General features: G+C 42.6%; 1 protein-coding gene across 1 annotated transcript in view; it reads left to right on the top strand.

Moving 5' to 3' along the window:
- The window catches only part of LOC111158544 (doublecortin like kinase 1), a 353,224-nt gene that overhangs the window by 249,812 nt on the left and 81,963 nt on the right, over nt 1-21,449 (top strand). Inside the window, exon 5 of the mRNA XM_022520639.1 lies at nt 12,296-12,412. Within this exon, the coding sequence (XP_022376347.1) occupies nt 12,296-12,412 (117 nt within the window). The remainder of the gene's footprint in view (nt 1-12,295; nt 12,413-21,449) is intronic.

Raw genomic sequence — 21,449 nt, 5'->3', positions numbered from 1 at the left:
TCTGGTTCAGTACATCTGGGGCGGAGCTTAAGATTCTACAAGCTCCCAGGTAATGCGAAGGCTGCTGGTCCATGGACCACATGAGCACAAGGTATGAGAGAACTTTCCTGAATAAAATGGCCCAAACTATTGGACAGCATAAAGCTTGTGACCTTGGTTTAATGGGAGAAGTGTAGACCCCATGGTTATCCAAACTGTACTAGTCCTAATCTCATTCAGGGGCATAAGACAATTCAGAATAAAACCTTATCCTTTGTGAATGACACACCTGGCTTTCTCAACTGTCGTTACTTTGTGTTGCCCACCAGTTCCACATCTTCACTTTTCCCCATGAGCGCCTTCCAGACCTCCTGGCTCTGAACCACTCAGACCTGTGCTAGACCATTGGACCAAAGATGTACATTTATCTTTGTTTCTGTGTGGCTGAGATAAAGTCCGGCACAAAGGAGACTTACCCAAGGAGAGAACTATCAAATTTAATTTCAGTTGATACGTCTATGCTCTTTTTTTTTTTTTTTTTTTTGGCTTCTTTTACTTCTTTTTCTTTTCTCTAGGAGGAGTTCATACCCATTTTCTAGCTTTCAGTTCTTGAGTAATTTATCTGTTTCTTATTTCTTATCTATCTTTCAGATCCTTTCTATTTTGTAGCTAATGGAAACCATGTGGTCATGAGTTGCTCGTAAATGTGAACTCTTATTCTTCTTCCAAAGTCTGCTTTCAGCTAGGTCTCAGGATGATAGTTTATTGATTTTGAACATTTGAGTTGGGACCAGATCGAAAGTGGGACAGATATTTGTTGCTTTTTCAAGACTGATTTGTCTTGCTAATTCATCTCATTCTGTTAGTTTAATCCTTCTTTTCAAATGCCACATTTCACAATTAACTTCAAACTCTGAGCCTCTGGATTTCCTTCAGTAATTTTCTTATCTGTATACCAGAGAATAGCAAAAGCTTTCTGGTCTATGGACCCACACCATTGGGATCGCCAGGGGATTTTTTTTAAAGCCCCGTGTCTCACTTCTAGTGATTCCAGCTCAGTAGGTCAAGGAAAGGACAAGGATTTGTGAAGAGCTGGAAAATCTGTTCTTTATCCTGCAGAAGACCATAGGCCTTGGTAAGCTTTCACTGTCTCTTGCCCTTTTGCACATGATGCTACTGCATGTGTAGGACTCAGTAGCACACCCGCCAAAGATCGTGTAGGCTGAGATTGTCCTGTCCACCCACACCCCATCTGGTCCATCCTTGAGTTTTATGGACTCAATCTTCGCCTCACTCCCCAAGTTATTCTCTTCTGTCCGTTTCCATTACCTCCACCATGGTCCAAGCCACCATCCTTTCTCGCCTAGATTACACCCTCTGAAACCTTCCTCTACACAGCAACCAGGCTGACCTTTTGGATTCACTAATTAGATGCCTTTGCCTAAGATCCTTCTATAACCCCCCATCTTACATCATGTATAACCCAAACCTCTCCCTTGGTCTTCCCAGTCCTGACTTGGTCTGTCTCCTGCCTCCCTTTCTTTCCTCTACTCTACACGTGGTTGGCTCTGTCTTGTGCTCAGAGCTCACCTGCAGTGTCCTCTCTTCCCAGACACCTTCTCTGACCACCAGTAGAGAGAAACCGCTCACTCAGCCACTCACTGTCCCATCATCCTTTCCATTCTTGCCTGATAAAGCGCTTATAAAACCAGCGCTTCTCTTTGGTTTTGCTTTTTAAGACCCATTTCCTCTGCTAGAGGATAAATTCCATGAGCCGGGTACTCTATACCTCGACTGACTGCTCTGTCTTGACAGCTAAACAGCAGGGATGTGGCAAATATTTTCAAAATGAATGAATTTCATTCATACTTCGAGCAGGAAGTATGAGCAGTAGTTAGCCAGGTGAGGTGGTAGGGGGGCCAACTTGATTCTTGTGGCACTGATATTTAGGTTCTAATGCCCAAAGAGAGAAAGATATTTAGGGCATGTTAAGAAACTGAAAGAATGTCTCCAAAACAAAGAAGAGACAGAGGCTAAGGTAGACAGGAGTCTTACAGAGCATGCTAAGGATGTTCTCGAAAAGCAGCAAGGAGTCATGGAAAGGGTTTTGGCAGGAGAATAACAACAGATTTCCTGACAAAACTTCTCAGAAAAGGCTTGGCCTACAGTTGTGTCTGTCACACGTGATGTAGCAGATTGAATAATGGCCACCCAGAGATACCAGCTCGGAAACGTTACCTTATTTGGAAAAAGCATCTCTGCGGATATAATGAGGTTAAGGATCTGGAGATGAGGAGATTACTTTGGATTATCCAGGTGGGCCCGAACACAAACGTCCTCCCATGAGCCAGGCTAAAGGGGATAAAACAGGGGCGCAGAGCAGATGTTCATGTGAAGATGGAAGCAGAGATGACAGCGATGTGGCCCCGAGTCAAGGAATGGCTGGAGCCACCAGAAACCGGAGGAAGCAAGAAAGATTCTTACCTGGAACCTTTGGAGGGACCACAGTCCTGCAATGCCTTGATTTTGGTCTTCTGGTCTTTAACACCATGGGTAGAATCGGTCAATTTAAACTACCACATTTGCGGTACTCTGTTAGAGCAGCCTTCGGAAATTAACACACGCATTTTGCAAAAAAAAGAGAAATAGAAATAGAAATTCAGATGATGTGCACTGTCACGCATGGGAAGCCACCCCATCAGTGTAGGCCCAGAGTGTGAGACTGGAGATGCTTGTTCATCTGCTGTTTCTTCAGTCAGCCTTTTTCCCTTGTGGATGTTCCTTCCCATGACTCTAATGGATGAAGGTAAGCCTGTTTCATGCAATGTGATGCTTGACTCAAGCCAGCTACTTCATTTTATACGGGAAGGGAGAGCTGTGTGTGTTGTAGAAGCAAAGGCCAACTGAGCAAGACCATGCTAAGGCTATTTTATTGCGAGTTTGCTAGAGCAAAAGTGTCAGCCGCCATCATTTGCATTTTGGCAGAGACTGAAAGCAGGCAGAGGAGTGGGAGAACTGTAGAAATGGCGAAAAGGGAAGGCTTCAGGTGTGGGCTGATTGTTGGCGTGGGGAAGCTGTGGGTGGGCTAGCTATGTGACAGGCTGGGGTGCATATTAGCTTTTTTGGTTCAGAGATGGAAACAGGGACAAAAATTAGGGGACACTGTCAATTATTAATGAAGTCTTGGCCATTTGGGGCCGATTGTTATAGGAGTTCCTGGTTAGCTTCCCGGTCGTTACTGGGGAATGTCACCTGACTTGTGGCTAGTGTGACTTACAGCAGGCTGGCTTCCTGGCTGGGTAGCATGGAGGAGGCTTTGTCTTCCTGGGCAGCTTGGGGCAAGTAGTGGGTCAGAGTGCTCTTTTTACATGGTCCAGCCATTGCCTATATGTATACTCAGTCACTCAGAGTTGTCAGACTTCAGCGAAGACCAAGAAGGCATCCCTCTTGAGCCGGACGACGTGTATGCATCCATCAACAGGAACACATTGGGAGAAGAGCCCTCAGCATCTGTGATTGTTTAAACCTCCCACCAAAGGCACATGGGTCTCTCTCTTTCTTTCTTTCTTAAGATTTTATTTATTTATTTGAGAGAATGAGAGAGAGCGAGCGAGCATGGTGGGGGAGGGTCAGAGGGAGAAACAGACTCCTCACTGAGCAGGGAGCCCGATATGGGACTCGATCCTGGGACTTAAGGATCATGACCTGAGAGCCAAAGGCAGCTCCTCATCCAACTGAGCTACACAGCCACCCCAACATGGGTTTCTGATGAGAAGCTCCGAGCCAGCCAAGGGGAGCTTCTCAGTTTTAGTAACTGCTTTACTTTCAAAAAGATCAAGATTGTTGGTAAGGTTGCATGGGCTAATGAAGAGGCAGCAGATCTCGGGCAAACAGCTGAGCACTGTCACAGAAAAAAGGAAAAAAAGGCTGTCATCAGGGACAAGTTTTCATGCTGATGAGGTTGGGCTTTTATGGAGAAAGGAAGTTTACCAACTACACTTATATTTTAGACTTCCAGAAAGACAAGATCCTGACTTCATATCAGCAAAAGGATACATGATTGTGTTGTTTTGACGCAGTCCTGCTTGGCTTAATGCATAGGGTTCCCAGTCTCAATAGGTAACAACAGGTACCCGTTGCACTCAACTAAAACAGCCTGGGTAGCACTATTTGGGGATGGGTTTAAAAGCCTCACTGCGAGGTCAAGTGGTCTCAGCAAGGGGAATGATGACTTGGAGAGCAGCTGAGTATGGGCAGTGCTCCCAGCCCTTCTCCAGCACTGAGATTCGTACAACACAGAGTGGAAGTCTTCTTTCTCAACACTGTGCCTCCGTGACCTCCTCCATTCTCCAAACTCTGAAGTGAGAAACCCCCAGTGTTGCAAAGCCCCAGGTCTCCATGTCCTCAGAGGTGGGTAAAGCAGTGGATACTGATCCAGGTTTAGCAGACAATTGGAAAACCTTCTGTGCCACTTGGATCATCACCACCGCAGTGAATGCATGGGAGACTGAAACGATCAGTTCGTGTTGGCCAGAGCTGTAGAAAGAATGTGCAAAGTGCATTGTTTCAGGGACCCAGGCACATGATTAGTGATGGCTTCATGAACACCTCAAGGAAGAATTAAGAATTGATTGAAGACCGTGGGAAACATGCCCTAATGAAGAGAGCCCACAGGGTTCTCAGCCAGGCACAGTATGCTCCTGGGGGACCTTTGGCAATGTGTGGAGACATCTTCGGTCATCGCAACTAGGGAGATGCTACTTGCATCTAGTATGTAGACACCGGGGAGCACTAAGCCATACAGTAGACACGAGGGACAAAGAGAAGAACAAAATCAGTTTCAGGAAATGAAGACTTGGTGGAACAAGGCATAGTGCAGCTTTTCTTGCCTAGCGTCTGGAGGTCTCCCTCTTTTTCTCCTTTCCCCCCAGGGCTGAAACTCAGAGACTGCATGACAGGCTGGCTGGGACCATATGGACAAGAACACTCATGGGGGACAGAAATGAGACAGCAGGAACCTGGGTAACCAGGTGACTCTCCCAGAGCAAAACTGCCCCCCACCTAGACCCCCATATAACTCTCATTTGTTAATGTAGGGAAAATTAACTCTTACTGGACTATGAAGAAGAAGGAAAGTATTTGGAGAAGAGAATCCTTCTGAGTGGTGACTCTTGCAATGTTAGTGCAGAAAATCGCAGCACCATCAAGCCCTCTGCAGAGGTTACATAAAGGAGTCTCAGCCGGCGAGTGCTTCCAGAGCTGGTTCATGTTAGTCTCACAGCGAGCAGCCCGGCTGTGGGAACACGTGTGCGCCATCTGGAGCGCTTAGCCGGGTGTTCTGAAAAGTTGTGGTGGGCCAGTCTAGGTGCTGGGTTTAGACACATGTAGCTGTATTTTTAGAAGGTCCTTTAAAAATCTCAATTTCTGGGACTTTACTCTCCAGTGAAACGACTCCAACCAGTGCCTTCACTTTCAGCTCAGTCTGCTACATACTTTGTTTTTTAAAAAACGATGTTTTAGAGTGTTTCAGTCTTGACTGCTTTTATTCCAGACAAGCTGCATATGGAGCGGCGGGAAGTAACACTAGTTCCAAACCCCACAGCCGGTAGGGATGGGAATTTCACTGTAGTGTTGGGCTTGACTCAGAATCCAGGTGGCACAGAAATGAGAGAATGGACTTCAGTCCTTGCTGGGGAGATGCCGACTGACCCTTCCTGCAAGGAGCTTACATCTGGGTATCCTATAAAGCTGTCGTGAAGTGCGAAAGTCACGTTTCTACAGAAGTAAACCTTAGTTGTGGGACGGAATCAGGAGCCAGCACTGTTCATTCAGTTCACCCGCTCTGACAAGCAGGATGGTGAAGGCTTCAGGACCATGAGATGGACATGTGAGCCCCGCAGGCCCCAGGGCCTCCTGAGAAAGCTGGACAACCACTTCTAGAGATAGGAGAGGATATTCATGAATTGAGTGAGGAGAGTGAGTTGATTTGGTAAGCACTGGTAACCTTGGGATCCTCAGAGGACTCCTTCCGACTCAGAGCGTATGAACATGTAAGGACAACTCGTTGGAGAGGTACAGACAGAGTCCCAAGTTCTCTCGGTCATTGAGCTTGTGCCATTTTTATAAAAAGTCTCTAGAACCGAATGTGCTTCCTGACTCTCTTTTGCATATCACCAACGAGAGGAATGTTATTCCATTTGGAGGCTTTGTGCCTTTGCCAAGCTGAGAGGAAGCTTGTCCTTGTAATCAGGATGGGGAGGAGAGCACAAAGCGTCGACTGCTCATGATGGATTCTTCCAGATGAACTTGCTCATCTCCTAAACAGATCTGAACAACTGAATTTAGAGCAGGTAGCAGTTTGAGAGGCCTCTGCCTGACGGGGCTTTTATTCTGGCTGGTTTTGAAAAGAGAGTAGAGGAGTAGAAACCTAGCTTGTTTAAAGAATGTTCCCTAGCTGGTGTGTAGCATGTCACCGAGGCTGGCTAGACACTTGGGAGCTTCCCCTTTGCTCTTCAGGATTCTCCAAAAGGCACAGGTGGGCCCCTTTGAATGCATGAATGTCCTTATTGTGCGAGCTCAGGTGAGGTGTTGGTGCCTGTGGTGGCATTCTGTCACCATTTCTCTTCTTTAGCACTTTCCACAACACTACAGCCTACCTACCAACTGTTTCCAAGTGGGGGGGAGAATCTGCATAAGTGGAGGTTCTCATGCCACTGGGAACATGGCCAAAGAATTTATTCCTTTACTAGTCTCTTCTTATACATCTGCATCTGGGTTGTCTTTCTAAATCTGTCCATTACAGGAGGCTCATTTCTTAAATTGGGGTCCAGGGTGAAGGTGGGAAATGTTTTAACTTCTGTCTTACCTAATCTTGAGGACATCTGTAAGGCAAACATTAGTCTAGACCTTATGGAGAATGATGCTTTTCCCTCTCACTGAACTGTGACTATAGGGACTTTCCAAAACAGAGATTTAACTAAAACTTGCTTGCTTGCTATGGTAGGTCCAGTCTCCAGAGACCCATTTAATGTGTTTGATCTGATTTTCTATACTTTGGGGAGGCTTCAACGTTTAGTAGCAAGAGAAATTCCTGTCTCGAAGCTTCCTTAAATATCATCTTTTTTTAAAAAAGATTTATGTATTTATTTTGGAGACAGCATGAGCGAGCATGAGGGGGAGAGGGAGAGAGGATCTCAAGCAGGCTCCCTACTGAGCATAGAGCCTGACTCGGGGCTGGATCTCAGGACCCCGAGATCACAACCTGAGCAGAAACCAAGAGTCTGACACTTAACAGACTTCACCACCCAGGTGCCCCCAATATGGTCTTTCTTAAGGAGTATCTGTGCTGCCCATTATTTCCATTACCAAAGGAAATGCATCCCTCAGAATACAAGGACGCCAAAAATATCAGAATGAAGTGGTTACTCCGCAAAACAAATGACCCTGCAAGAGAGGGAGAATGGAGGGTGCTGTTTTCTTCCTTACAGAGGCTATGAAAATGTCTTTTTTGAGAACAAATAAGAGTTTCTGTTTTACTGGTCATTTAGATCATATTATTCATGATGTTTCTAAGTTGTGGTTTTAAGCTGACAAAGATTTGGCATTCTCTCTAAAGTAATGAAGCATTTGTCCTTCTTCACTGCATTTTCCTCCATTATAAAACACGATTCCCATTTAAACTAATTAAAATCTAAACTTTGATGGGAAAGATGGTTGGAGTCTTTTGTATTTTTTTTTTCCCTAATTTATGGCTTGGAGCTGCAATTTTCTTCAATTGGTTTTATTTTGACCCTAGGGAAAAAAAGCAGTTGCTGTCATTGTTTTGTTTCTGTTTTCTGTTATATTCAACCCTAACCTTTCAGAATTATTCTAATTCTTTATACGACTTATGAAGCTTTACTCTTATTCTGAAGACAAGAGGTACGAGATTTGTAATATTCGTAATGATCTTTCAGACTCGATGACCAACGCCCCCCCTCAACCTACTACTTCACTATAAGTCCACTTCCAAAAGAGAGTTCATTATTTTTTTTTAAGATTTTATTTATTTATTTGACAGAGAGAGCGAGAGAGAGCACAAGTAGGCAGAGCAGCAGAGTGAGAGAAGAGAGAAGCAGGCTCCCCACTGAGCAGGGAGCCCAGTGCGGGGCTCCATCCCAGGACCCTGGGATCATGACCTGAGCCAAAGGCAGATGCTTAACCCACTGAGACACCCAGGCGCCCCTTGTTTTGTTTTCTAATGCAATAGGCATCCTGATAGAGTTGTAACTTTAGTATCCTCAGTTTTTAATTGAAATGGGAACTGGTTATTTGCCAAGCTTCCCACTTCCCACCATCACTCACTTGTCTATCTGCCCCAACCCTGGGCACTGATAGAAATTTGTCAGCCCTTATTCACAGTGGGCCAGCTTGCTTAAGCGATGTCAGATCCTGGGGTTCTGAGGATGCCCCCACTCTGAGACCAGGGTTTGGATACAAGTCGTTTAGCCTCTCCGACACCCAGTTTCCTCCTCTGTAAAGTGAGATGTTGGAGAGGTCAGTAAATAATAAGAGTTCACACAAGTGGTTAACAGGATCGGTAGCAACTTGGGCCAATATTTATGGAGGAACTTTACATGATTTTTCCTACGCCAGGACTAGTTAGTACCAAATGGAGTAGGAGATGGGGGGGGCAGACTAATAAATGATGATTTTTGATAGATTAATAATATGGTGAGAACTAAGTTCAAGAGACACAAGAGGAGCTCTAGAAGCATGGCGTGAGCCCACGAGTTCTTTTCAATGCTTTGAAAATCAAACAAAAAGCCTACACTGGCTCTGAGAAGGCTGAGCCGCCCGACTATAAAATGCCTAGTTTCTTTGCGGTAGCTGGAAAATGTCAACTGAGTGTGGTAAGACTGGTTCCACGATGCCGATCCCGAGCCCCGGTTGGTAGTTGGAGCCCTAACTAGCAATTCTGGCACCTGTGGCAAACGGCGTGCGACAAACCCTAAAATCAACTTTTTAATTCATGTTGCAGCTCACAGATGGGTGTTATTACCAATGTGCACCATCTGGTGGCTTTCTATTTTAACTTTTCATTCTTGCCCACTAGACACAAAGCTTTTTGAGTTATTATTTTAAACGTGGTGACCTCTAAACATTCATGACCTGGGACAGAAAGTCCTGGTCATCCTGCCCCCATTATGGTCCTGATTTTGAGTTCAAATGCACAATGTATTATTACTTAACAACAGTTGGTTTCCTAAAGCGATGTTTTTTAAGCATGAGTTCCATGAAATAAAAATTAAGAAACGAGAACCTTCAGTTGCAAAAATGATTTTGTTAAAAATGAGTGTTGGCTAAAAGACTCCAGGCTGCACTGCCAGGTGGCAAGTATTTCGAGTCCCAAAACTTTATGTGTTCTTCATTATGTCTGCTGTGCTCAGCACTTAGCACATGTTGGACACCTGAAGCCCGCCAACGGACCAGCAACATCACAGCCATCCGATTTGGTTGCTAATATATTTCCAAAAGGCCAGGCCAGTATCCAAGGCTAGGACAAACTCCAGGTTTCATTGTCACTTGTGTGGCTGGAGCCTTGAGCTAGTTGGATGTCTCCTTCACATGTTCCAAAGATCTGTTTTGTGAATTAAAACCTCTGTAGACACACCCGTAGACACCATCACTCCATGAGAACTCTTTTTGCGGCTCCGGGCATATCTTCGTTGTTATTGTTATATATCTTGCTTACTTCTGTCTTTTAAAATTTTTGCTGATATGGCCATATGGATAGATTTCTCTCTCTCTCTCTTTTTTAAGAAATAGAATATATCAGGACCATCTGGCCAGGCTAAAGCAGCCAACAATGGCCCAAGTAACTATCAGGGAAGCCTGGGCATGCTCAGTAATGCCCTGACTTATTTCTCTCTGCTTTTGAATATGAAGCCACAACTACTAATACCTCAAGTGCAATGAATTTCTTTCCTCTTCTTTTTCCATCTGAAATCCTTTCTCTTCTTTATGCCCTCCCCACCCCCCACTCCAGTTCAATGCATTAGGCTCTCCAGGAGATGCTCTCCATTATCTCCTATTTGCAGGCTTGCAACATTTATATTTTATATATACTTACATGCCTTCTTTACTAGACAATATGAACAACTTTGTTGGTTTGGGAAAAAGAGGAAGCCATTCAGAAATGTATGAAGTTGAAAAAAAAAACATGTTATGAGCTTAGAAAATTAGACGTTGCATGAGAAGGGAAGAAAATTTCGAAGTCAAGCATCAGAATTAGATCTGGAAGTATTGTGATTTCTTTGTTATTGAAACATAAAATGATAAAAAATGCATAAGGGGAAAGCTAATCAATTAGACTTCAATTTTAAACTACTATATTTAAAAAGAATACCACATGGGGTGCCTGGGTGGCTCAGTGGGTTAAAGCCTCTGCCTTCGGCTCAGGTCTTGATCCCAGGGTCCTGGGATCGAGCCCCATGTCGGGCTCTCTGCTTAGCGGGGATCCTGCTTCCCTTCCTCTCTCTCTGCCTACTTGTGATCTCTCTCTCTCTCTCTGTCAAATGAATAAATAAAATCTTAAAAAGAAAATAAAAAGGATACCACATTTAAAGCTAACATGGTTCAACAACTACTTACACAGATAAATATTTATGACATGATAGACAAAGGGGAAGAACTTTAATACAGAGTGCGTTCTTACAGACCAGTAAGAAAAAGAACATCCCAAATGCAAATGGCCAAAAAGACATGAGCAAATAATTCCAAACGATACAAATGGTTAACAATCATACGGGGGAAAATATACAACTTTATTGGTAATCAAACCAATTCAGATTTAAGGACAACAAAGTCCAATATTTGTGTAGAAATTAAAGATTTTTTGAGACGATAGAACGTAAATTGTGTGAGGGGTTAGGCTAATGACGACTCTCATACTCCGAGGGAAGTATGGTTCGAGTCAACCTGTCTAGAGGGCAGTTGGTCAAAGCTTTTCAAAAGTGCTTCCCCTTTAGACTCACAATCCCGCTTCCTTCAGCAGAATTTGTTAAGCATCCAAAATGTGCCCTCTGGTTTCCCATAACTAGAAACTAAATTTCAAGTGCCAGGGGCTAAATCTGTCCTAAAGAAATAATCAAGTACCTGCATGCTCATTTAGAAGGGTGTTATTCGTGGAATTATTTATGATGGTGAAATGTTGAACCCAAGTTTAATACCCAATGGTAGGAATTTGGTTAAGCAAATTATGGTAAATCCATGTAGTAAAATGTTCCCTTAAAGACAGGGTGAAAATACTCACAATATATCATGGTATGAAAAGGCTAGTAGCAGATCAACATATACAGACTAATCCCAAAGTTGTTTAAATAGAAACTGAGTAGAAAAAAATTCTAGAAAATTTTAGTTTGTATACCACCCTCAAAAAAAAAAAAAAATCACTGGATAGGGTTTTTTTTTAATATCCTCTATACTTTTCTACCCACAGTGAACACTGATTATCAGTACAAGCATAAAAATATTTTTTAGTTACTAAAAGTGGTCTCTTCAGAATAAGATGGGTAGATTTACACAACATTGTGACTGGTCAGTGTAGCTCACTTGGAAGGAAATAAAAAACTCTCTGCTATTTAAGATGTTTAGTGTTAAATTTCAAGAACACAAACACCAAAGATTTAAATCTAATAAAAGCAAAGTTGTTTTACATCCTCAGGCCAAGAACCATCCTATAAGCACAGTTGTGTGATGGCGCACACTCACACAGTGTCCTTGTAGCAGGGTGAAGTCATCTCTTTGCCGAGTTTACCTCTTTTGAGTGAATGCTGTCATTTCTCACATATGGTTAAAAAAAAAATCATTGCTACCACTGCAAGGATTCCCAAGAGCAGTATGTTGGGACCTGATGGGTGGAAGCCTCCATCAACATATCTTGGTTTATGAGATTGACCTTTTGTCTAACATTTTTCTTGGAAGAAAGAGCGATCTATCCTGAAAGAAACACATGTACCCAAATAACGCAGGAGGTGGGTGGAGAGAAACCAACAAATGCACCCTTTTACCAAGCTATTACCCTAATCTCCAAAATATCATTGTAAACAAGGTAAACTAGAAGGCTTAGAATATTATTTACTTCGATGTCCAAAACGCCCACTGTGCCCTTTTCTCATTGTTTTCTTGGTTCTTCTGTTCTAGATAAGCAGTGAGCTGGCAGGAAGTCGATAGGACTGAGGGGGGCCAGATATGTCTGTCTTCAGGTTTACTGTGCATTTTGAATGGTTTGTGCCATGATCCTGTAATGACCTATGGTTGTTGTTCTTTCCCCCAGAATGTCGAGTGGTGAAGTCCACTTCTTACACCAAAATAGCTTCATCATCCCGCAGGAGCACCACCAAGAGCCCAGGACCTTCCAGGCGCAGCAAATCCCCTGCCTCGACCAGCTCAGGTGAAGTGTCAACAGAGATGAAGAAATTGTCTCGTTTCTGATGCATGATGAGCAGAGGGTGTGTGAAGCCCAGAGTGTGAGGTTTTTAAGATAGAGGAGATTCCAGTTTACAATTTTAGAACAAGTTGGAGTGGTGGAACAGATTTGCCAGAGTCTAACAGGTTAGCTTTAAGAAAAAGCACCGAGCTTGGGAAAACTTACTAAGCAAAGACTCAGGAAACCCTGATTTGCCCACAAATAGAAGTATACCACTGACTTGCTTCATTTCTACTAAAAAAAAAGAAAAAAAAATCAGTTTTTCAGGTTAAGAGCCCCCAACTCTACAAGTCTCCGTCGAGACGTTTATTCTGTGTTGGTCTGGCTTATGAGGAGTTTCCAATCTGTCTTTGCTAAACTTGCGTGTAACACCTGTTTTACTTTGGACCCCAACACGACTCTGGAGCTAAAAGCAGTGAGAATGCGAGCCTGGGGCACGGAAAGCTGCAGAGGCTCTGGTCTGTGTCCCAGCTCTCAGTGGCTCTGGTGCTGGTGCTAGAACAGGAGGTAGACTCAGGAAATGACCATCTCAGCCCTGCATCTTTCTTCTTTGGTCTTAAAAATGACATGCGTCCGTTAGGTGTCTGTTGGGTTTGGTTTGGTTTTTTCTTTTTTCTTTTTTCTGTCTGGTTTCAGGAATGAGGTGTTTTTCACTGTCGAAGGGAATTATTTATTAAATCATATAAACTGTTAAATGGGAATTTCTTTTTTTAAGATTTTATTTATTTATTTGACAGATAGAGATCACAAGTAGGCAAAGAGGCAGGCAGAGAGAGAGATGAGGAAGCAGGCTCCCTGCTGAGCAGAGAGTCTGATGTGGGGCTCGATCCCAGGACCCTGGGATCATGACCCGAGCTGAAGGCAGAGGCTTTAACCTACTGAGCCACCCTGGTGCCCCTAAATGGGAATTATTAAATGATACATGCATCCAGGTGTTTGTCCCTAATCTCATGCAGACAGAGAAGCTCTTATAAACAGAGGCAAAGACCTTTGGGGCCTACATGGAGGCCTTCTTGTAACCACCAGGGTGGCCCCAGAGGCACATCCAAAGATCTCTAAGCTGGGGCTCCGAGGCCTGCCTCTGGCATCCTTCATCAGCTGTTACACTACAGTGTAAGCTATACCTCCAGCCTTAAAAATAGAGGAGCTATGATCTGTTTTTCCTAATAAAAAATAATACTATAACCTCCAAAGTGAGTCTTGGAAAAAGGAGCTCTTAGTAAGCTGGCTAGCCGGAACACCCAGCTCAACTTGGTTCTCTGAGATTTACCTTCTCTCTGGGCTTTTACTGGTTATAGCTCTTCCCTAGACAGGTGTCCAAAGATCTTCTCTTTTGAGTCTCCCCCAAAGGGTGGTAACGATGGGCAGCCACTGCCTCCTCACAGCGTGTCCAATGTCGTATCCAGCCAGGGAATGTGTCTCATATCATAGCTGGCGCTAAGATGCAGCTTTTTGGCTCCTCCTCGTGTAAGGGTGGGCTGAGAACTCCTTTCTTAGTATGACGTAGCTCACCCAGACTGGATGGAACCCTGAAATGAGACTCTGCTAATGGGTAAAGTATTGAGACTCAAAGTTCAGAGTGCATGAATGTCACCATGTAAAGTGTCATTCTGACGGCCACCCCAGATTCTGACCGAGGGCCATAAACTTCCACAAACCTATGTTTTAGCAAGTATTTTAGACGATTTTTAATCAGATGGTCTTTGCACCATATGATGAGAATCAGTGGGTTCAGAAAGTGGTTCCCAAAATGCATCTCCCTGGACCAGCAGTAGCACCATCCCCTGAGCACGTGTTAGAAATGCAGTCTTGGGGCACCTGGGCGGCTCAGTCAGTTAAGTGTCTGCCTTCGGCTCAGGTCATGATCTCGGGGGCCTGGGATCCAGCCCCACATCGGGCTCCCTGCTCAGCAGAGAGCCCGCTTCTCCCGCTCCCTCTGCCTGCTGATCTGCCTACTTGTGTTCTCTATCTCTCTGTCAAATAAATAAATAAAGTCTGGAAGAAAGAAAGAAAGAAAGAAAGAAAGAGAGAGAGAGAGAGAGGGAGGGAGGGAGGGAGGGAAAGGAAAGGAAAGAAAGGAAGGAAGGAAGGAAGGAAGGAAAGAAAAGAAATGCAGTCTTGATGAGCTCCTTCGCAGACCCACTGAATCAGAAACTCTGGACCAAGGGCCCAGCCATCTTGGTTTTCACAAGCCCTCCAGGTGAATCTGATGCTCGTCCAAGTTTGAGAACTAATGAATTATAGATATCAAAAGGGAAATAAATAGGAGTCATTTGTGCATAATCTAGTGAAAGATACAGCTTGCTCATCTTCCTTTATTGGCATGACAGGGATGACTTCCTTTCCATGCCTCTGCTTGCTTCCGAGGGGCAATGTCCATCTTTAACCCTTGCAACCCAAGAGCAGAGCTCTAGACACCATGAAGTGTAGACCCAGGTTACAATGACCCACTTTCAGAGAACTGATTACCTGGGGCAAGAGAGAATTTCGGTCTGAAGACCACCCTTCCCTGGAAACAGATATGGGGGAAAGTCTTTGCCTTCAAGAGAGATACCACCTACACACATACCACATTTGTAGAGGTCCACAGATTAACCTTGTTGACTAAGCTTGTTCATTAACCAGCCCATAGGCTAAAACTGAGCTCTTTGGAACACGTTCAGTCTGGACCAAAGAACACTGCTCATTTCCTTTGAGCAAACCTGGGCTAACCCCCATGGAGCAGTAAGGAAGAAAGAGATCTTGGGCCTAGCCAGCCTGTTGCCCCTAAAAACATGGAAAGGAGAAAGAAGCCCCATAGTACCCGAAACATTAGCAATACTATCAAAATACTATTAAAAACAACGACATTAAAAAAAACAAAATTAGTCCTCAATCCAAAATGAGTCTGACATTGACAAATTTTTTATCTTTTTTCTTAGTATATACCAGGTGTAATGGGGTAAACATCTAATAACACATGATTAGCCAAATTCTTCTGTCTTTTACAGTATAGCTATTTCAACAGAATCAATATGCATTATTTAAGCACTATAGCTATTGACTTTTTGTTGTGATTTTTTTTTTTTTAAGATTTTATTTATTTATTTGACAGCAGAGGTCACAAGGAGGCAGAGAGGCAGAGAGAGAGGAAGGGAAGCAATCTCCCTGCTGAGCAGAGAGCCCGATGTGGGGCTTGATCCCAGGACCCTGGGATCATGACCTGAACCAAAGGCAGAGGCTTAATCCACTGAGCCACCCAGGCGCCCCTGTTGTGATTGTTTTTAACAGTTTTTAAAATGTTGATTTAGTTTTTTTTTTTTAATTGAAGTAGGGTTGACACACAATGTTGCATTCATCTCTGGTGTAGAGCATGGTGATTTGACAAGTCTATACATTGTGATGTGCTCTCCACAGTGTGGCTCCCACGTGTCACCAAACAACACCATACAATGCCATTGACTACATTCCCTGTGTTGTGCCTTTTATCCACGTGACTTATTAGTTCCTTAACTGGAAGCCTGCTTCCCCCACTCCCCTTCACCCATATTGCCCATCCCCCAACTCCCTCCCTCTAGCAACCATCAGTCTGTTCTCGGTATTTATGGGTCTAGCTCTGCTTTTATTTTTGTTTGTTTATTCGTTTAACAGGTTTTATATTTAAGACCTGTGGGCCGGCAGTGAAGTGCTCCTAGGTTTGGGCAGAATTTTTTTTTTTTTTTTCTGTTTCTATTTAGTCCTCATAAGTCAAGGAAGGGGGATAACTCAGATTATCATACACATGTTGAAGAATGTTATCATGAGATCTGGAGTAGTTACAGTCTGCTGCTGAGTTTTCTACTATAGATGCAAAAGAAATGTCCTCGCGTTTTCTGTCTGATTTGTGGCAGCCAAGATTGAATGAGGGAACGCAAGAGAAAAACATGGAGAGAGAATTTTTGCGACTCAGAAATAACTTTGCAAATAGTGAAAAACCTGTTCTACTCCAAAAATGAATCTAAAATTTGAGTTTACAAAAAAGAATCATGAATCTAATTTTAAAAAGATAATTATGAATACAGGACGTTTATTGCGCTTTAGGATTAACTGGTAACATAATCACTACTCAGCATCTCTAAGATTATATAAGTCTTATAAATATAATATATCTAATATATCTAATTATAATCTTATAAATATAGATGAATGTATCGTTTACCAAAAGTAATTTCAGAAACTCTAAAAAGCAGACAGGCAAATGTAATGAATGTATTTCTATTCGTCACTGCCAACAGTTGTAACTATCCTTTTTAGAAGTTTAAAATGGGAAGGATGATGGGGTGCCTGGGTGGCTCAGTGGGTTAAGCCTCTGCCTTCGGCTCAGGTCGTGATCTCAGGGTCCTGGGATCGAGCCCCACATCTGGGCTCTTTGCTCAGCGGGGAGCCTGCTTCCCCCCCCTCTCTCTGCCTGTCTCTCTGCTTACTTGTGATCTCTCTCTCTCTCTCTCTCTCTCTGTCAAATAAATAAAATCTTTTAAAAAAATTAATAGTCTAAAATGGGAAGGATGCATTAACCTCAGAATCAATAGATTTTTTTCAAACAAGCGTTTCTCTTTTGCTTCCCTGAACCCTTTCAACTTTAGTTAAAATCTGGTTGATCTGACCAGCACTAACTTGGAATTTATGATAGGTGTGCCCTGCTGGGTACTGTCATTTCCATTAAGAGAGTAGAACCTGAATCCATTCTACCAACAGCAATCCGACAACAAAAATAAATAAAAGGTATTCAAATGGGCAAAGAAGAAGTCAAACTCTCTCTCTTCGCAGATGACATGATACTTTATATGGAAAACCCGAATCCATTCTAAAAGTAAACTTCACTCGAGGTATTTTTTGTCTTCTAGGTCAAAATTAATTAAGGGGCACTGGTCTCATTTTGTTTAACGTAAGGTCTTTATGCATAGAAAGTTTTGTATTTTGATCTAGAAAGTATGCCATGCGACCATTTCTTTGTTGTGTAACAGCTTATAATAGGCAATGACTGTCCCTTGACTCTGACTTGCTGCCACATCTTGTCACCTTCCTCTGGATGATTCTAAAGAGAGAGGTTTACAGAGCAGCAATACCCAGTCACAAATTTGTGGATTATGTCAAGGTTCCCAAGACCACTCTATTTCCTTGGGCCCAGAGTTTACGAAGTCCAGTTTCCATTTCTTTTCTGGGCAGTCACAGATGATAGGTATCAAGGGAATGCCTGCCTCAGTGCCCTCCACTGTGCTAGCCTAAGACTCCCAGCTCCACTCAAGCATGGCCCTTAAACCAGCAGAAAGGAGCACTGAATTATCTCTACATTAATTGCATCACCATTTTCTTAAATGGCCTAGTCCCTATTTTTCAGAAATCATAAAGACTAGAACATGGATAATTTTACTTTCATACCCCTAAGTGCTGATGTGGCCCCAAACCCAATTATCACAAATGAACCTGACTTTCTAACATTAAAGAATCTAGGTTTCTCCCCCTAAAGCATCAACTCAAAGTTTGAAATCATTTTTGTTCCAGTTGTTCAATTTCTACTTCCAATATTCATCATCCTACATTATACAGAGATTAGAGCATAGTACAAAGTTGGGATTTGCTCAGTTTTCATGCCGTGCTGCTGTTCATGATAATACTGTTAACTTATATTTAAATGACATCAGAGTTTACATGGGATTTTTCTGTCTTTGATCTTTTTTGATTCTCCTAACCAACTTCCAACTATAATCAAGACATGATAATATTATTTGTTATATAATAATATAGCCTGTTTTTAGAAATGAGGAAGCAGTGAGGGCTGGGCTAACTGCTTGGCCCAGAGTGACAGAGTTAATCATGGCAGCTCCAGGCTACTGCCTGGGGCTGCCAGTGCTTCAGACCAGGCAGGCTAGCCATCCTTGATACCTGTTTCTTTACCTCTAATTATGAGAGACTTGATCTCCAGGAAGTCACTAATACAGTACCTAGTTTAACAGTGCAATTTACAACAACATAACACTTTGCAATAGAAGCCCAAGAATTCATCCCAGGACCAGCATTCCAGGAGGTGAAATGATTCACTCCAGCCTCATGATGTATGGTCAGTGGTAGACAGAAACTTTCCCTTGTAAGTCAGCGGTAGATCAAGAATGAGAATCCCCTATAAATCTTCCCTTCGTCCCTTACTCATTCTTCTTCTTGGAACTGAAAGAAGCTAGAGATGATTTATTAATGTAAGGGTTCATTGACACATTCAGAAGCAAGAAGTACAGGCATTTGCTAGGCACTGATAATGCAGAGATGAAAGAAACAGCCTGTATGCTCAAGAAGCACATAGGTCAAGCCCCCTAAATAATTTATAGATAACATAACTCACATACCTGTTGAATTATTATTAATCTCCTTCACAGAGAGAGTCTGAAAAGGCAATTGAAACTCGAAGAAAAAGAGAGACCGGGAGCCTTAATAACGCACACGAAGAGTAATGAGCCCCCAGACAATTGAAGGCAGTTATCATTAAGGAATGGGAAAAGTGATTTTTAGTTGCTTCTTAAAGAAACAAGAATATATAAAAGTACCATAAAGAGTGTTTAATATGGGTTGAATCTTTATTCATGTGTGTTTATCTTTGGAACACAGACGTCTCATAAAATGTGTAATTTAAAAGTGAAATTCTTTTAAACAAATTCCTTTATCTGCACAAGGAAGTTAAAACAAAATATCTCCAAAATAAAAGTATACTATGCACTAATATTATTTCAATAAAAACAGATGTTTAGTTTTGCTTTATATTGGTTTCTTAATATTAAAGATAAACATTAAAAGTAAAGAAAACCACATTTACCTACCTTGAATTTTCATTATGGCAGTCCTCCTTAAAACTTACAGATTTCAAAATTTTGACCTCCTCATGGATCACTTATAAGAACTTTGGGGTTTTATGTTGGCTTTAGAATTTTTATTTCCATTTAAACAGATGGTCACCTTTTTATCATAAAATAACACCTCTTTAGACTCTCTGTAAAGCCAATGGCAAACATAACAGAGCCCCAGTGGGTGCCATCAATTCAAGCACAAGCTGATGGACTTTCTTGCCCTTTACAAGTTTGTCGTCTAAGGCAGGAACCCTCCTGCAACAACCATACAAGGGTAAATGTATGATGGAGGGAAAAGTTGAGTGACTTAGTTAATGACCTTCTACCATGACTGAAGCACCATTCTGTTCTCCCCGGGCTTCACACTTGTATATGACTCTGGAAATCCTAAAGTTTTCTTATTTATGCTATTCAGATTTTCCTTTTTTACAGTTATATAAAAATATTTTATGCAACATATGTAGATAAGACAGGAATCAAAGCTGGGGAAGCAAAGAGAATTTTAATCAGCTTTCTAGTCCAATATGTCAACTTTTTTTGATTTGTATCAAACACCTTCAAAGGCAGTTTTCTGACTATTACTTTTTGTTAGCTTAGTCCTTTCCTACAATGTAGATTTCAGTCTTAAACATTCTGTGGAGGATCTTTGCTGTTTTAGGGTTCTGAGGGAATTCTTGAAAACCAAATGCACCAAGAAGATCAAGGGGTTTAATGAGTCATCTCTTGTGTTTTTAGAATTTTCTCTTGCATGTAAAGCTCAGTCCTCCTTCCATTCTCTTTCCCTGCACCTATCAATTCCTGCTAGTGCTCACCCTCAGCTGGTGAGTGTCTCCAAAGGTACTCTTCAAAGCTTTGAACCATTATCTTGACCCACTCTCTGTAGGGGGCGGGCAGCAGCCTATATCAGTTGCTTTTATGAACTCCTCATTGGAAAAGCCCCATATTAATTAAATGAATATTTCCTGAACATCTGCTGTGTTCCAGGTGTGTATTCGGTCCCAGGGATACAAAGATGATTAAACCACTGTTCTTGGCTTCAAGTTGCTTATATTCTGGCCTTCAAGTTGGGAGATAAGCATATATATATACCACTTAACTGTAATAGTGTAGAAAGTGCCATGACAGCCCAGAGGGTTAGGTCTCATTCATGGGGTCAGGGAAAACTTCCAAGAGAAAAGGACTTAACGAATTGAAGGATCCTGCCAGGATGGCATCACCACTTGAAGAAACAATCTGAGGTAAGGCCCAAAGGCATGAAATTGTATGGCGTACTTAAGGAACAGTGGCTAGTCCGATAAATACAGATGATAGATTGGAAGAAAGGGTTGGAGAAGATGGTGGTAGCCACGTTGGTTGTGGATTGCTTGGGCTCATGAAGGCATGTTTTGTTGTAGATATTAGGGGATGAATGAGAATTTTAGTAAGACCATGATTTGATTTTTATTTGAATTTTAGGAACAGTGGTACAGTAGTAGAGAGAATGGCTACACAAGGGGCCAAGGGTCATGGAAGGCTCCATGAGGCCGCTGCAGTTATCCTGGAAAGAAATTGTCAGGCTGGAATTTAAAGGGCAATGTTGGGAATGGGGTAGACTTTGAAAAGGAAATGAATCAGGAATTTAACTGGACATGAGGACAGAAGAGAAGAAAGGAAACAGCGCTGAGGAGCAGGTTTGAGCATTGAGGCAGAGTGGTGGGTGAATCCATTTCAGATGTGTGGAGTGTGAGTTGTTTTGGAAACATCAGTAGGCAATTAGGAATAAGGAGCTATGTTTGAGTCAGATTTGAACCAATGATAGATATTTGAGAGATCATGGCATATAGTAATGATTTAAATACTAGAAATGCAGGATGCCTCTCCCTCCATTCCCATGAAAGGTTTGTAGAGTAAGGATGGACACGGAAGCATGGTGACCATCCGCAATTATAAGAGCACATCGGAAGAGACAGGAGAACCTTGACAGAGCAGTGACAGAAGGCACAGGGCAGAAAGTTTCAAGATGAATGGAGAGGCCAGAAATGATGTTAAGTCTAGTAGCATGAGAACTCAGAGGTGGTCATAGGACTTGGCAGTGAGGACATCACTGGTGACCCGTGAAAGATCCATTTTAGCGGGCAAATCCATATGGCAGTGGAGGATCCTCCAGGCAT

This window comes from Enhydra lutris, unplaced genomic scaffold, assembly GCF_002288905.1.
Source record: "Enhydra lutris kenyoni isolate GAN:26980312 unplaced genomic scaffold, ASM228890v2 scaffoldscaffold60, whole genome shotgun sequence".
In the NCBI taxonomy this organism is placed as follows: domain Eukaryota; kingdom Metazoa; phylum Chordata; class Mammalia; order Carnivora; family Mustelidae; genus Enhydra; species Enhydra lutris.
This window is presented reverse-complemented; position numbering and strand designations above follow the sequence as displayed.